At 49.7% G+C, this 17926-nt stretch overlaps 1 protein-coding gene across 1 annotated transcript in view; it reads right to left on the minus strand.

The window, feature by feature from the left end:
* Pnpla3 (patatin like phospholipase domain containing 3) overlaps positions 1-17478 on the minus strand; it is a 22007-nt gene extending 4529 nt beyond the window's left edge. The window contains exons 1-7 of the mRNA XM_050130362.1: positions 17214-17478; positions 14157-14389; positions 12721-12786; positions 11323-11532; positions 8947-9007; positions 5664-5846; positions 4039-4171 (exon numbers count right to left, since the gene is read on the minus strand). Of these exons, the coding sequence (XP_049986319.1) occupies positions 4039-4171; positions 5664-5846; positions 8947-9007; positions 11323-11532; positions 12721-12786; positions 14157-14389; positions 17214-17400 (1073 nt within the window). The 5' untranslated portion in view covers positions 17401-17478. The remainder of the gene's footprint in view (positions 1-4038; positions 4172-5663; positions 5847-8946; positions 9008-11322; positions 11533-12720; positions 12787-14156; positions 14390-17213) is intronic.
* Positions 17479-17926: the final 448 nt, after the last annotated feature.

A 17926-nucleotide genomic window follows, 5' to 3' on the forward strand; every position in this document is an offset into this window, starting at 1 on the left:
CTCTCTCTCCCTCTCTCCCTCTCTCTCTGTCCCCCCCTTCACCCTTCCTCCTCCATAACCCCCTAAATAAACATTCACCCTGCATGTCATGTCTACCCATGTTTCTGTCTTCTGCCCGCCTGCCATGTGTCTCCCTGCCTGGGACCAGCCATTGCTCAGGGACCAGCAGCCATCTCTGCCTGGGACTGGCTGCTCCCAGGGCCTGCTGTCTGCCGCCACATGGCCCTCCACCACCACTCTGGGACCCGCAGCCATTTCTGCCTAGGACTGGCTGCTCCCAGAGCCGGCTGCCTGCCACCACATGGCCTGCTACCACCATTTGGGACCTATAGCATTTCTGCTGCCTACTGCCGCGGGGATCTTGCAGCATTTTTTAAAAAAGAATAACAACCTCAGCCAGACGGGGGGAAGCCAGACATTGAAGAGCACCGGTAGAACCGTGAAACTTGATGGCTTATGCAAGCATCCAGGAAGGGCAGCAGGGTAGTCCAGGGAGAACCTGTCTCCTGCAGCAGTGAGCTGGATCAGCACTAGCCACGGCCTGGAAGCTATGCTAGTGACCAAGAATATGGGTGGGAGGCGGTGAATCATGCCTGACACCCTGCATGCACATGAGAGGCTGAGGCAGGAGGTTTGACTTGAGTTTAAGGTCAGTCTGGTCTACACCGTAAGTTCCAGATCAGCTTGGGCTATGGATTTAAAATTCTGGCTCAGAAGTGTGGACACATGGGGCAGAGAGATGGTTCACAGGGTGAAGATGTTTTTGGCCCGGTCTGACGACTGGAGTTTGATTTCCAGGACCCACAAAATGGAAGGAGAGAACCAACTCCAAAAGGTTGTCGTCTGACCGCCACACACAGGCTACGGCCGTCATGGGTGCTCACACAGATGCACACGTGCACGCACACACACAAAATCAACGCATAAGGCAATAAAAAATGTAAAAATACCCCCCAACATACAGACACCCCACCCCCACATACACTTGCACTTACAGACACAGACATACCCCTCCACACCCTTTCCCCAACACACACACACACCAAGAATGCTCACATAATAGAACAGGAAGAAAGGACCAGCCAGAGTTTAGACGTTCATTTATGCTGCTAATGTTAATCCAGGGAGGATGCAGAACAGTGGTGGTGCACATCTTTAATCCCAGCACTCAGGAGGCAGACACAGGCAGATCTCTGAGTTCAAGGCCAGCCTAGTCTACAGAGTAAGTTCCAGGACAGTCGGGGCTACACAGAGAAACCCTGTTTCAAAAAACCAAACCAAACAAAAAATAACCCGGAGAACAGGACTGGAAGGTATATTTGAGAAGACTTTAGCTGGGAGGCAAAAAGTCAAAAATTTGAAAAATGTAAAAAAAGACAAGGTTCTCAAGGCCAGAATCCAGCCAGAGGCAAAGGTCTGACTAGAGCTGCAGGGAAAGGGGAGAAATGGTCGTGAAAAAGGCATTACAGACGTAATTACAGATGGTCCAGTCTCCAAACCACAGAAGAGACGGGCTTTGGCTGAGGAAGTGACAGTCTGTGAAGTGAAAGACTAGCCATGGAGGGGCAGAAAGACCAAAAGCCACTCAGCCACAGAGAGGAGAACTAGGTGGAAGTGGACTCCTAAGCAATCCCCGGAAAGCCTGGGATTTCTCAGAGGACAGACTCTGTGCCTGCAGGTCTCTCTGTGAGCAGCTGCCCAGCAGTCAAACGCAGAAAACAGGCGAGGTTCCGGGAGGCCAGCAGAACACTCTCCTTAGGGATTCGGTAAGGCTCTGCTCCAGCAAAGCAAGGGAGAAAAAGAGACAAGGTCCAGCTGGGGTGGCACACACCTTTAATCCCAGCACTCGGAGGGCAGAGGAAGGAGGGGCTCTGAGTTCAAGGCCAGCCTGGTCTACAAGCCAAGGCACCAGTCCAGATGAGGTAGGACGAGGACACTAGGAGAGGGCCAAGGCAAATGGCACAGCCAGAACCTCCAAGATAACACGTCTGTCCCCCCTCCTCTTCCTTCCTTTCTCCTCCCTCTCCTTCCCTCCCTCCTCCTGCCTCATGGGATTGGGACTGGGGAATTGAACCATGCTAACTATCCACACCACCACTGAGCTACATGCCCAGTAACACTCAGTTTTGGGGACAAGGTCTCCACATGTATGCCAAGCTAGCCTTGACTAACTCTGGCCCAGGGTGGTTTTGAACTACTGATCTTCCTTCCTCAGCCTCCATTCAGAGGACTGGACCACAGGTTGTACCATCATGTCCAGTATAAAAGTCCGAAACATTCTAGCATTGGCATGATGCTCAAAACATTTCTGATTTTTTTTAACCTGTTTGAACTTGCTTAACTATAAGCCTATGCAAATACCCAGAATTCTTTTTTGTTTTATTTATTATTTATTAAAGATTTCTGCCTCCTCCCCGCCACCGCCTCCCATTTCCCTCCCTCTCCCCCCAGTCAAGTCCCCCTCCCTTGTCAGCCCAAAGAGCAATCAGGGTTCCCTGCCCTATGGGAAATCCAAGGACCACCCACCTCCATCCAGGTCTAGTAAGGTGAGCATCCAAACTGCCTAGGCTCCCACAAAGCCAATACATGCAGTAGGATCAAAAACCCATTGCCATTGTTCTTGAGTTCTCAGTAGTCCTCATTGTCCACTATGTTCAGCGAGTCCGGTTTTATCCCATGCTTTTTCAGACCCAGGAAATTCGGGATCAACCTACCCCTGGACCCAGCAATACCACTCTTGGGAATATACTCAAGAGATGCCCTATCATACAACAAAAGTATATGATCAACTATGTTCATAGCAGCATTGTTTGTAATAGCCAGAACCTGGAAACAACCTAGATGCCCTTCAATGGAAGAATGGATGAAGAAAGTATGGAATATATACATATTAGAGTACTATTCAGCAGTAAAAAACAATGACTTCTTGAATTTTGCATAGACATGGACGGAAATAGAAAACACTATCCTGTGTGAGGTAAGCCAGACCCAAAAAGAGGAATATGGGATGTTCTCACTCATATTTGGTTTCTAGCCATAAATAAAGGACATTGAGCCTATAATTCGAGATCCTAAAGAAGCTAAATAAGAAGGTGAACCCAAAGAAAACCATATAGGCATCCTCCTGAATATTAACCTTCATCAGGCGATGAAAGGAGACAGAGACAGAGACCCACATTGGAGCACCGGACTGAAATCTCAAGTTCCAAATCAGGAGCAGATGGAGAGAGAGCACGAGCAAGGAACTCAGGACCACGAGGGGTGCACCCACACACGGAGACAATGGGGATGTTCTATCGGGAAATACCCAGAATTCTAAAGCAACAACAGAAAATCCAAACCCTCGATGGATAAGGCATGTCAAACTCTTAGGTAAGGGATGTGAGCACACGCCACACACACAACCTCACTGGGCCTCCTGATCACCCTCTGCCCCAGATGGTTTCATCTCTCCCTGTTTCAGAGGTAAGCTGAGGGATACATTCACTAGTCCAGGGCGACACAGCTGTGAAAAGGGGGTGCAGCCAGGTATTAAACCAGAACAGTCTGATGAATGAGCCAAGCTGCCTCTTCGCTGTGCTGTTTGAATGGGAGCCCCCTTCACAAGTTCCAGGACCACCTCATTTCTGTCTCCTAACAGCTGACTGACTCACACCATCCAGCCATGACCAGAGGGAGTGGGGCTTTCAGCTCAATACTGTTTGCGTGTGATTCTATAGACAGGCCCAAGGACAGCGGGATCTGTTTCTAGACCTGGCCTTCGTACTCACCAGCTCAGTGGCTGTAGTGTTGTGGCCTCTACCTCTCCCTACCTCAGTTTCCCCAGGGGATCATAAGTGGCTGAACTTGGGACTAGTTAAGGCCATTGCCAGCTCCAGGACCCGCCAGATGGCTTCAGAACTTACACCATGCAGCAGACACCCATGGCTGGAGGTAAGAGGGCCTCTCCCAGGGGCTCCATCTTGTAACCCATACAGCCAGCCTCGGCCAAAGCCGCCGTCAGCTCCCTGAACTGCCACACCATGCCTCGATGCTTACCTGTGGACCACAGCGATGGCCAACTCCACGGGCAGAGTGCAGGGCAGCATGAGGTACGACAGGATCCTGATGGGCAGGAGGTTGCAGGCTTTGCTCAGATAGCTGTCCCTGTCCTTAATCGCTTCGCTCAGAGCTGAAAAGGGCAATGTGGAACCTCCTATCTGTAGGGCTCGCGAGAATACCAGCATCCAAGCCCCTCTGTCTGTAGGGGTCAGACCAGCCTGGAGCCTAAGGACTGGCAGGGGCTCCGATGGGACACACTGAGGTTTGTGAGCCGTTCCTCTCACAGCAAAGGTGATGGATGCAAAGGTCAAATTCTAGCCAAGTCTGGTGGTTCAGGCTTCTAATCCCAGCACTTGGGAAGCTGAAGCAGGAGGATTTCAAGTTTTAGGCCAGTGTGGGCTCCACAGTGAGATGGTCTCAGAGAGAAAAGAACAAAGGGAAGAGGCCCATCTCTCCCTCCCCCCTCCCTTCTGCTGGCCCATATTTATGCCTAAGACTCTCTCATATTTCCAGATGAGGGCACACATAGCTTCCAGCCACCCTTGGCCACACTCCACCCCTCAGCTGCCTCCTCACCCTTTATCCCCTGATGACCTCCCGACACCTCCCCATTGAACAGCTACTGCCTGGAGGGCAGACACTGGGTTCAGTTCATGTCCGAGTCTCTCCTGGGCCTGGTTGGAAGCTGTCTGAGGACTAGGCTGTGTGACTTGGCAGATCAGACCATGGTCACATGCTACAGTTACCCTGCAACTCCTAGAAACAACAAGCGCTGACTCCTCACAGATTTGGATACTGGAAGACCAAGTGTTAGCTCCAGCAGACACTGGTGTGCAGTGAGAGCCAGGTCATAGATAGACCACTGCGGCCAAAGGACTGGAGGGTATTTACTGGGCCTCTTTCCACCACCAATCTCATGTGGTCCCAGTGCCTGCCTGCCAATACCATTCCCTTGGGAGCTTGGATTTCAGGATGAGAGTCAATTTTGTTCTTGAGCTAAGGTCTCATGTAGCCCAGGCTGACTCAGAGCTCACTATGTAGCCGAGGCTTGCCCTGAACTCCTGAGTCACCTGGCTTCACCTCCTAAGGACAATACCACATTAGGCTGTCAGCATAGGAATTTTGAGGGACACAAACATTTAGAACATGTCATTGTCTACTCAGCAGCCAATGACAATGACATAAAAGAGATCACATGGTGGCCAAAAAAAAAAATGGTGGTTGAGCTAAGCTAAAAAGGGAGCTAAGGAGAGACAAGTAGACAAATGGACAGCAGGGACCCCAAAGGCATTCTGAATGAAGAGTTGGGAGACAGGCTGGACCCCAGGTCCTCCCTCATATCCATGGCCCTGATCAGAGCTGGAACGAGGAAGGAGGCAGCCTGGCAGGGTGGGCCTGGGCCTGGCTGCCGGTCTGGAGCCCATGTGAGTAACCTGGGCTCAACCGGATCAGCGTTCCTCCTGGTCATGAATTCTAGGTACAGGGATAGGTGGCAATGGCCAGTTTGTGCAATAGGGACATGCTGGAGAAATGTCACCTTTTCCCGTCACACACAGCAAGCAGCCCAGGTGCTTATGCAACCTGGCACGCCCTGGTCTCACCCTGCCCCAGTACAGCAATACCTGTGCTGAGCTTGGGGGACAGGGTCTCCTTGATGCGGTCATCCCAGGGCACAGCTGTAAGGCACAGGCTGACTGGCAGCTGCTCCCCCACAAGGTTGCTGTTTTCCAGGCAGAGAGGCGTGGCTTCCGGCTCCGGCTCCTCTGAGGACAGACTCAGGCTGGGCTGTGGCCCATTACAGATGCCTGCAAGGAACATGGAGATTGGCAGGAGGGCAGAGATGGGAGACAGTCATCATCCGCCCAGCCACACTCAGCCCCAGATGGCAGGGGAGGTGAGCCAACACAGCAACGTCATGCCTGCTACCACCCAACACAAGGTGTGGATCAAGGTGGACACATCAGAGCTAGAAGTGCCATGCGTGCAGCCTGGCAGATGGGAGTGGAGTCCCTGCCTCGCATGCTCGCTCATGCTCTAGCTATGTGGGATTCTTTCTGCTTCAGAGCCAAAGACTACAGTGAAGAAATAACTCTTCTCCCACAGGCTGAGCACTTTACATTCCAGGCCCTGAATGACAGCACAGTGGCCATTCAACAGCCATGAGAATCATCAATTCCAGTCGCCTGAGGAATCACAAGCACAGAGACTCATCCAAAGTCACACAGCCACTACTTGGCAGAGCCGGTTTGGTGTTCAAGATGACACCCTTCCACCACACGGCTTCCAAGTACTGAGAGGCAGGCAGATCCATATCTAATCCTGGTCTGTCTTTCTCCCTCTCTCAGGCTTTTTGACTCATTCCTTTGAGTCAAGGTCTCACTATATATCAAACAATAATTACAGTTACAATATTTATATCTACTTTATCTTTTATCATAACTAAGGAAAACTATAATTATAACTATAAGTTCTTCAATTCCATCAAAGACTCCGGAAGGATATAATACTACCTAAGTAAACAGGAAGTGTATTGTAAGCAACTTCCAAAACTCTAGAATTGACAGAGACATCTCGCTGCCTGGACAGTCACCCAAAGTACAGGCCCATAGTGTCCGGCAGACTTTTACATGAAGCAGGAAATTTCAAGGACAGTGCCACCTATATTGGCACTTTGTCAGTTACTTTCTTCTGTGTCCTGCAGAATGCCTAGCAGATACTTTCATGAAGCAGGAACCCCGAAGGATCATCTCACCTTTAGGCAAGTTCAGCAGTCATTTCTCTGTGGGTCCTACATGTCCAGTTCATCTAACAAACTCCATAAGGAGCCTCTTCGATGCCCATCTTCCTCTTAAAGTAATTGGCGCTGTCAGGAGCAGATGTATCTCATTGTCATCAAAAGTCCTAAGTTCTTAAACATTTTAAATGCCATATTCTGTAGTCTTTGAAAGGTTTGAAGAAAGCCTATCGATCTGAATTACATCTCTGTACATCTAAAAAATCTAACTAACATGACTACAAGCTTGACTATTATAGATGATTATCTATTAACCTATATTTCTTAACTATATATTACATTTTTAAATTAGCTGGACAAACATACTACCTTAATCAAGAGCAGAAATACATATACACAGTATAACAAAATTGACCTTAAATTTGTATTAATAAAGCAAAATCCATGCCAATGCAAATTTCTATAGCAAGCCCAGGCTGGTCTTGACATTGAACTCCTGTCATAGCCTCCTAAGCCCTGGGACTGTAAGTCTTTGTCAACAGCCTTACTGAGAAGCAACACCTTGAGGGCTTTTTTTTTTTCCCCAGATCATCGTCTTCCGATCCCAAGATGAAGTAGCATTTTGAACAAAGTAACCAACCCCTTGGGAGTGTGCATGTCTGTGTGTACGTGTATCTGCGTGAAGTACTACGTGTTGGGTTCTCTCACTATACTGCCGCTCTCCTCTGACTTGCCCCACTCTTGCTTTAGTAGTCCTCAGTGGCTCCTTGTTGCTATGGGTACCAGTTGCTCCCAAGTCCACATGTCACTCTTCCTGTGTCCTCTTTGTCCATCTTCCAGTCCCCACCCTGTGCCTCTCCAGCCACATGGGCCTTCACTCGCCATCTCTGGGACCCACAGACCTCGACCCCTACTCCCCAGCTTTCCCGTTCCTCCAGGGCCCACATTCTCCAGAACATCCTTGTTCAGTCCCTGATGATTCCTCAGGAGTCAGCCTAAAGCCTAGCTCTTCCCACTGGGAGGCTCCTGGTCACGGTCCTGTGGCCTTCTGAGTGAAAGGGCACAATCTGTACTACAAAAGTGCCATCTCCTCTGTCTCCACAAATGTGCTTCAAACCCACACACACTAGGCAAATGTTCTACCAACTCTCTCTCTCTCTTTTTTCTTCTCCCCTCCCTTCTCTTCCTTTCTTTTCCTGATGGGCTTAGGGACTGAACCCAGTAACTTCTATCTGCTAGGCAAGCAACTCTGGCACTGAGTCCCGGCCCCAGCCTTTTTCTTTCTTTCTTAAAAAAATTTTCTTGCCGAGCGGTGGTGGTACACGACTTTAATCCCAGCACTTGGGAGGCAGAGGCAGGCAAATCTCTGTGAGTTCAAGGCCAGCCTGGTCTACAAAGAGTTCCAGGGCTGACTCCATAGTTACTGAGAAACCCTGTCTCGAAAAACCAATAAATAAATAAATACAAATTCCTTTTTATATTTCTTGAGACAGGGTCTCACTAAGTGGCCCAGGCTGGCCTTGAACTTCTTCGGCAAACAGGGTAGGTCTTGAACTGTAATCCTCCTGTTTTAACCTCCTGAGTAGCTGAGATGACAGGTCTATGTTACTGGCCCAGTTTATGACAGGGTACATGTTCTTTCTTTTAAAGAAAGACCAGCTTTCCTTACTGTGTGACCATGGGACATGCCTGTGTAAACTAAGATAGTTTTGATGTCAAAATGTCATTCCACTGAGTGACTACATATCCATGGTCACCCAGGTGAGCTTGGATGACTCAAGTACAGGTGCCTGCTAAGAAGAAGACTCATCCCGTGGGCAGAACCCATAATGGCCTGGGGACCAGAAACTGATGGCCTCATCTGGAAACTGCTCCCAAACCATGTCAAACCGAGCCCATTATGCTAAAGACTCATAAAAGAGCACAAAGGAAAAAAAAAATAACAACAAGCTGCCTGCAGAGGAGGGGCCCTATGCTGGGGTCAGGCTGCCCAGGTTCAAATCCCAGCTCTGCCTCAGGATGTTTGCCTCCGATCTGCTGGTCTCTCCCCTCCAGTCTGCATCCTTTCCCACAGAGCTGAGAGAGAGGTAGGCAGAGCAAGATGCTGGGAAAGGCCACGAGGATGGGTGACAGAACTGAGGGACTCTGCAGTCACCCCAGCCAGGACCTACCGTTCTCAGCCAGGAACCGGAAGGCATCCAGGTAGCCTTGAAAGCACAGCTCTCCCGTCACCTGTGAGCAAATCAGGCAGGTGAACCACAGGGACCATGACTGCCATGTCCTCTGAGGACCAAAGACATCCAAAGCTTGGAGGGCCTATGAGAGGGTCCTTCTGACTCTTCGCTTCCCTAGGTCTCAGTGCCAATGTCCTCTCCATAGAGAGACTCTGCCAGCAGGAGCTGTGTTTCAGGCAGGTTGGGGCTGGGGCTAAGCCATCACTCTAGCCAACATGGCACTGCCCTAAGTGTCCCTGGACAGTCATGGCCGAGAATCATGCCTGGTGAGCCACGTGGGTACATGCAGCCTGGTTCTCTCTGGAGACCTGCGGCTACATGGTCGCTGCACTCAAAACCAGTCAGAAAAGGGGGTTCTGAGTGTGGTGGCTCCTTACCAGGGCGAAAATCAGAATCACGTTAGGAACCAAAATGAAAACAAGTTCCGGATTGGGGGTGTGACTCAGCAGTGTAGCTCTTGCCCAGAACCCACCAGTGAGGCATGGCTCAGCTGTGAGCCCTCATCCATAATCCAACAGTGAGGGTTGGGGGACGTGGCTCAGTGCAATGATCCTTGCCTTGCTTCCATCCTCAGCATCACAAAAAAAGAAAACCCAAATGTCTGGGTCAGTGCTCCTGCTTCATTTTAAAATTCAGTCTGTGTGTGTTTGTGTGTCCATGGAGGGAGGTCAGGGGACAATTTATAGGAGTTGGTTTTTTCTCTTGCCAGATGGGTTCCCAAGAATGAATTCAGTCTTTATGCTTGGCAGCAATCACCTTTATACACTGAGTCATCTTGAGGTCCCATGTTTTTGTTTTGTTTTTTTGTTTAGTTTTGTTTTTGTTTTTGAGGCAGGGTCTCTCTCTGTAGCTCTAGAGGTTTTGGAATTCCACATTTAGGCCAAGCAGGGCTTAAACTCACAGAGATTCACCTGCTTCTGCCTTCTGAGAGCTTGGGATTAAAGGGGCTCATCACCATGCCTTGCTTGTGAGTCTGTTTTTAAGATTCATTTTTAGTTTTTAATTATGTATGTAGGTATGTTCATGTGTATAGAGATGCTCACAGAAGCCAGATGCATTGGGTTCCCTGGTGCTAGAGTTGCAGGCAGTTGTGAGTGTCAGGAGTCAATTTTAGGTCCTACACGAGAACCACAGGAGTATGTTCTTCACCTCTAGGCCATTCTCTCCAGCCCTCTTCTTTTTTTTAAAGGAAGGGTCTTCTTAGGTATCCCAGACTGATCTCAAGGTCTCCATTCTCCTGCCCCAGTCTCTTGGGTGATGGGATACAGGTATGTACGACCCCACCTACCCTACTGTGGGTAGTGCCAATTGTCAACTTGACAGAATTAAGAGTCACCCAGGAGATGGGCTTCTGAGTATGTCTGTGGGTTTTTTCTTTAAAGATTTATTTATTTATTTTGTATACAGTGTTCTGCCTGCATGTGTCCCTGCAGGCCAGAAGATATCATTATAGATGATTGTGAGGCACCATGTGGTTGCTGGGAATTGAACTCAAGACCTCTGGAAGGTTTATAGTGACTGTGTTAATTGAGGTAGAAAGGCACGCCCACTGTGGGTGGCACCACTCCCTAGGCTGGGATCCTAGATTTTATAAGTGGAAAGGAAGTTGGGTGGCAGCACACATTCATCACTAGAAATGGGTTAAATTAATATAAGAGTTAGCCAATAAGAAGCTAGAGCTGCTGGGTGGTGGTGGTGCATGCTTTTAATCCCAGCACTCAGGAGGCAGAGGCAGGCACATCTCTGTGAGTTCCAGGCCAGCCTGATCTACAAGAGCTAGTTCCAGGACAGGCTCCAAAGCCACAGAGAAACCCTGTTTCGAAAAACCAAAAAGAAGCTAGAGATAATGGGCCAACCAGTGATTTAATTAATATAGTTTCTTTGTGATTATTCTGGTTCTGGGCAGCCGGGATGAACAAGCAGTTCCTAGCAACAACTTTGCTTTCTGTTTGTGGACTTGATGTGAGCAACTGCTTTAAAATGCTGCCGCATGACTTCCCTGAATAAATTGTTTCAGAAAACCAGCTCTTGTCAGGATTTTTAAAATCACAATAATAGAAAAAAAAATGTAGACACCATCCCCCACCCCTGACTTTTTAGACCCCAGTTCCTGGAGGTGGAGTCTGAACTCTGGGTCAGTCCATGTGATCCCCAGTGGAGACTGTCATCAGAGGGATGACCAACCAGCTCTAGGACAGCAACCTTTCTGAGTCACCGTCATGGCACAGTCTAGTCCTGTTTGCTCATGGAGGGACTAACAGGGGTCCCCAGCTATCTGGGAAACAGAGAGCAGTACTCTAGCACCCCACTCACCTTGAGATCAGGTGGGAAGAGGGCTCTGGTCAGCAGGTGGAGGTTCCTAGCACAGAGGCGGAGACTGAGGTTGGTGACATTCACCTGGAAGAAGTTGGTGGACTTGACTTTGGGGCAGATGTCATGCTCGCCATAGAAAGGGGACACCGTGATGGTGGTTTTGGCATCCAACAGGGGGACATTGTCACTCACTCCTCCGTCCACGTACCGCTGTAAGGAAGAGGGAAGAGATAATGCTGTTTTCTGAGACACTGCTGCCGAGATGGTGGCCTAGGAACCCCTTTTTCAGTGGCTTCGTATTGGCTTTCAAGGTCGCTGTGTACTGTTGCATAGGATGCCCGCTGTGCAAAAACAAATCCCAAGGCCAGGTGGATACCCATAGGTGAGTTGCTATCACGTGTATAAAGGGGCTATATAAACTAGGGGTGCTCTATGTCTTGGGGATAGAGTGCAATATGAACCCTGCCTCACAGGAGACACATGGCCACAAGTTCAAAGCCAGACTCCCTTTGCTGCTTAGGAGATCTAGAACAAAGGCATTTAATCAAGCCTGTTTTCCTGTAACACTTTCCTTTCAGGGAGAGGGGATGAGCCTTGAACGCATGTTCCTCCAGCCTCGGTCTCCCGATTGCTGGGATTACCTATGCAAGTCACTGTGCTCCTGACAGAGTCTTAGGTAGCTACAGCTGGCCTTGAACTCCTGACCCTCCTTCCTGAGGAGAAGTATTCTAGAAAGTCACGGGACATCACCAAGATGCTCCTGGGTCCCTTCCACGTAGTTCTGGGAAGATCATATGCCTACACTATGTCACAAGATGACTGGGGACCAATATCAGGATCCAAGATGTGCTTAATGGCTAAGGTCCCTAGTAACCCAGTCCTGGGCTATGCCCACAAAGTACATATACCAAAAAAAAGTAGATTTTTTTTCCTCTCTTGGGTGTGGTGGCACCTACCTCTCAGTCCCAGTACTTAGGAGGATTCTAGCCAAAATTCACACTTATACCCTGTCTAAAAGATTAACAAGATGAAATGCAGAGCCATCCCATATTCCCCCTGCAAACCAACTACCTTCAAGAGTAATTTAATTCCTAAGCATCTTACACTTTAATTAGGCCACCAAGAGGATCCCCAGGGTGCTCAAGAGCAGATTAAGGGAGCCAGGCCAGTGTATCCAACAGACAGCAGACAGGGAAGTGAAAGACACTCCTGCCTGGGGTGTGAGTCTGGATCAATCCTATAGGAACACCAGGGATGGATTCTGTCCTCCAGGCTAAAGATCCCAGCTCTGCGGTTAGAGTCATGGGTGCTCGAGCCCAGGTCACTGCAAAGGAGGCCTTGAACACTCAGCTGCACCCTCCACTCCTACCCCGCCCTCCCCCCCACATATACACTTACCTCTCCTCGGAAGGAAGGGGGGATTAGACCAGAGAAGAAAGGGATGAAGCAGGAGCACAGCAGGGCCTGTGAGGACAAAGGGGCATGGCAGTCACAGGACCAGCACCTCCCTCGCCCTTCTATACCCCCCAGTGACTGCACAAGTGAGAGGCTCGCTGCACACAACAGGCTTTTTAACACCGGGGTGAACGAATGCCACTCACACTAGTATTTGTGGCCCTTGGATCTTAGCAATACCGGCTCCTTATAACCATTTGCCTGCACACTTCAATCTTCTGTCCTTGACCCCAGGCTGACCACACTGTTGACTCAGTGGCAGAAGGCACCATAACCATGCATCTTGCCTAGGGGCTGCAGGAAGCACAGACCCCGGCCCTCTCTCAGGGTTCTTCTGCAGACAGAAGACATATGGACCCAGTGGTTTGGCACACCAAACTTTGAGAAACATTGTGATGGACAGCATACTGTCCACCCAGAATAGATAAGAGTTGGCAATTTAGAAGCGACTAGAAACTCAAGAGGAGAACTAGAAACATGAAGGGTTGCTGGCCACATGTGCAGCCTCATAGGGACTTACATTCAGTCAAATGCAGTTATTCATTCAAGAACTATAAAAGTCTATATATGTGTGTGTGTATATATATTTGTATTTGTGTGTGTGTATGGCCGAACATGGCATTTGATATGGTAAATTATCTTCTCTATGCTTGATCTTGAGATTAGAGGCAAATAAGAATGGTCCCACCCTGGAGAAGCTTCACTCAAAAAAACCCAGCTTCACTGCATAACATTTATAGGCTGGGGAGCGGGGCACACTCTCTGAGTCTTGAAGGAGGAAGAGAAACTTTTTAAAGGGCAAAGTTGCACAGTAGAACACTTGTCCGATCTGCCCAAGGCCTTATCTGGTGGAATAATCTTTTTGGTACACTGTGAAGATTTGTCACTTGGATTGGTTTAATAAAAAGCTGAACAGCCAATAGCTAGGCAAGATCTTAGGGGCAGATAGGATGCTCAGAAGAAGGGCAAAGATGCAGAGAGTCACCAGCCAGATGCAGAGAAAGCAGAACATGCAGGAGAAGAGTACCAAGCCATGAGTCATGCAACAACACATAAATGAATAGAAATGGGTTCATTTAAGTCATAAGAGCTAGGTAGAAGCAAGCCTAAGCAAAGGCCAAGCTTTTGTAATTAATAAAAAGTCTGTTTTGTTATTTAGGAGCTGTCTGGAGGGACAGAAAAATCTGCCTACACCTATCTTCCATCCCCAGCTCTGGAAAAAATTAAGAGAATTAAAGGCCTGACATAGTAGGGCTTCCAGGTGCTCTATCCAATTCACCGGATGAACAGCGTTCGTATGGCCCCAGTCCAGTGAGACGACAGTCCTGTACTGCTTTTTCATTTGACCACACCCTGAGAGGCAAAGGACTTATACTTACATCCACAACTTCATCTTTGGAATGGAAATCAGACACAAGAACATTCTCCCCATCCGACACCCTGGTGAGCGAGATGCAAGCCCTGCCGGAAATGATCTGGTGGACGTTGTCCGGGAGGCTCTCCAGGAGCCCATCTCGGATGCACTTGTTAATGTTAAAGGAGGGATGGAGGGAGCCGATGCTGCGGCTCCTGGCTTTCCGCACAAGGTCCATGAGGGTCTCTATGATGTGATCTGGGGACAAAAGACAAACACACAGAAGAGAATGTCACATTGGAGACCAGAAACCACACAGAACTCCCAGACTGTGGCTGGTCCCAATTAAGATACCAAAAAACACACTTAGTTGGAGCAACTAAGAAATATACAATGGCCCGAATGGCGTGTGGTGTGTATTCTATGGATGGCGCTGAGCTAGGCCTTCCAGTGGCCCATGTATGTGAGTCCGGTGTGTCCATAAAGTCACAAGTCACCAACACATCAACACCCCAACCTTGGTACAAATGGACTAAACGTTAGTGGGTACAGAAGAAACAACGCAGGCCTGGACCTAAATGTTATCCTCAACTCCACCCCTTACTGAGGAAAGCGGTCTGCCACCCGTCTATCCCTCAGATGGCTTTTTAAAATATTTAAAAATTGGCCAGGCGATGGTGGCGCACGCCTTTAATCCCAGCACTCGGGAGGCAGAGGCAGGCGGATCTCTGTGAGTTCCAGGCCAGCCTGGTCTACAAGAGCTAGTTCCAGGACAGGCTCCAAAGCTACAGAGAAACCCTGCCTCGAAAAAAAAATTAAAGATTAATTTATTTATATGCATGTGTGTGCATGAGCTTATGTGTACATGTGTGCAGGAGTCCATAGAGGCCAGAAGAGAGTGTCACATTCTCAGGGCCTAGAGTTACATACAGGTGCCTATAAATTGCCAAGTGTATGCTGGGGACTGAACCTGAGTCCTTTGCAAGAGCAGTAAGCCATCTTAACCACTGAGCCGTCTCTCCAGCCGCTAGACTGCCTTTTTCAACAAAAGTAAAATTTACTTGCTTTCAGAGAGAGAAAGGATTGAGTAAAATAACATCTATAAAATGCTCACCTCAGAAAAGGCTGCTTAAGTGGCTAGGCTCCACGGGAGCCTCTAAGCCCAGAATTCCCAGACCGCACAGCAGGTGCATGGCATATTTGTGTTTCATCTGCCCTCACTCTCCAGCCCAGCGCTCTTGGGCCAATCCACTCTATCCTGGTACCACGACCACCTCTTCTAGCCCCAAGCAGCACAAATCCTGAACTCCACAAAGACAGACATATCCCAGCATTATCTGATCCAACTCTAACCCTGACTCCCAGCAAACCCTACCCGCTTGCTGAGCCTGGCTTGAGAGTGAACTTACACCACATGACTGGCAGATCCTACCACCTCCTCTGCCAAGTCTAGCCAACTCAGGTGCCCCAAGGGCCCGTGCCTGTCACAGCCCTGGGCAATGTACCTCAGCAGCCCCCACCAGAGGTAACCTGTACCTCCGGCCTCTCTGTGACCTGATAAGAAAGCCCATAGGCTGTCCCTGTTAACACCACTGTACCAGAGGTTCTCAACCTTCCTTAATGCTGCTAACTTTTTAATACCGTTCCTCATGTTGTGGTGACCCCAAACCATAAAATTATTTCCTTTGCTACTTCATAACTGCAATTTTGCTGTTATAAATTATAATGGAAGTATCTATATTTTCTGATGGTCTTAGGCGACCCCTGTGAAATCATCGTTTGATCCCCCAAGGGGTTGCACCCACAGTTTGAGAAGCACTGCTCTATATGAAAGTGGATATACTTTAGATTCCTGGGGTCAATGCATTTAAACCTTGTCTCAATAATCATCCACTCATACAGGGGTCCAGAAGCCTCCGTAATAAGAAATGCCTTTGGTCAGTCCTGAAGCCCAGTGCAATGGCCATTAGGCTGGTCAAGCCTTCCCAGAGGCCACTCTCTCTGACCTTTGCTCCTGTCTCCCTCCCTCACTGGGGAAGACAGCAAGCAGGCACACAGCCAGACACCGCTTGTCTTCTAATCCCTGAGTCCCATCAGCTCAGGGTCTGCTCACTGATTCTATCCAATGACAGTGCTCCGCTCACCAGCAGGGGCTTTCATGTGCCTGCCAAAGTCACTCCGGGCTGCCAGTGGCCAGCTGAACAAAGAGTAAAGCGTTAAAGAGGTCCGGATCAATAAGGGTTGATAAGGGGCATTATCATGTTGCCTGGGGACCTTTGGGTGTCAGCAGCTCCCCCCCCCCCGGGGGGGAGGCACTTAGCCAGGCCCTGCCCACAACCTCAAAAGCATTCAACTGTGACTCTGGGAAGGGCATTGCATTCTAATAGTTTGGGGGGGGGGTGAGAGAAGTAAACTCACCTTCTCTTGCGCGTGGATGCGTGCATGGACAAATGTTTAATTAGGCCAAGATTCAAATGCCCAGAATGTCACTGCCGGTGACATCGATCTGGGAGGGGCGGCTTGGCCCAGGTCAGTGAAGACCGAAGAGGGTGGAACTAAGCCTGTCTGGGAATCCATTCCAATCTCTAGGGAGGATTCCAAACACTTTCCTAAGCCACGCACCCCATCCCTAGCAGCCACCTCTCAAGACGACCAGAGGGGCTGAACTGCCGCCAAAGGTGTTCAAGTCTGGGTACCTTCTGTCCCCCTGGCAGCACTCACCACGGTACCTTAGCCAGAGACACACAGGACAAACCCTTCGCGGCCCTGATGACAGGACCAGAGGACCCCGCCCCCTGCATTGATACCTGCACCTTGTTATCTCCTGATCCGGAATGGCCCAGCTGGCAGGACCCCGGTGCAGGACCCATTTCAAACCAGGGCACCGGAGCGGGAAGAAGATGCTCAAGCGTCTCCGATGCATAGCGTGCCCTCTGCCTCCCACCCTCGGAAATCCCACGCCGGGCTCCACGGCACCGGGAAGGATGAGAGCTATCTGGACAGGTTCCCCGGAAGGTGTCACCTATTCCTTAGGTGGAGAGCCCCACCCCGCACGGGGCCTGGGTGGTGGCCGTGAACGCACCAAGAGGGAGACTGCATAAGAAGGTGACCACGTGCAGTGCACCGGCCGAGCAACCGAAGAAGGTGCGTGCATCGCGGAGGAGGTGCGGGGCGCGCTCGCTCAGACACAGCGTGGCCCCGACGTGGTAGAAGCCCAGGAAACCGCAGCCGGCGAACGACAGGCTCCAGCCGCGCTCTGGGTCGTACATGGTGCTCGGCGCTCAGGGTGGCGCTGCAGCTCAGCTTCAGCTCCGCTCCCAGTTTGCAGCTCTGAGCCTAGGGAGCGGCAGCAACTTGGACAGTCCTTGGATGACATCACCCGAAGCCCCGCCCCACTCAGACCATGCAAATAAGCCAGAGGGAGGCCCAATGGGCTTACAGGACTCCTGCTCCGCCCCCACCCTCGTGGGCTTTCCCAAACCCTAGGCTTGGGTGCTTGCTGGACAGAAGGGGTTCTTTTCATTCTTTCTTTAAGGTCCTGAGAGAAGGACACTCTCTCCTTTCCTTTATTACAAGGGAGATGGCACTATCTAAAAAGGAATTATTGTTTCCTTTATTTTCTCGCAGGTTTTCTGTTTCTGAAGTTATTTATTTTGCTTTCTGTACGTTTTCAATTCATAGAGAGAGATGTAGGAGATTTTCTTTCTTTCTTAAAAAGATCCTAGGGGGTCCCCCCCACCCCCCATGTGCCTGAGTATTCTGCTTGCATGCATGTCTGTGCACCACGGGTATGCA

Source organism: Alexandromys fortis, unplaced genomic scaffold (assembly GCF_014885135.2).
Source record: "Alexandromys fortis isolate MF-2015 unplaced genomic scaffold, M_Fortis_MF-2015_v1.1 scaffold_28, whole genome shotgun sequence".
Classification (NCBI taxonomy): domain Eukaryota; kingdom Metazoa; phylum Chordata; class Mammalia; order Rodentia; family Cricetidae; genus Alexandromys; species Alexandromys fortis.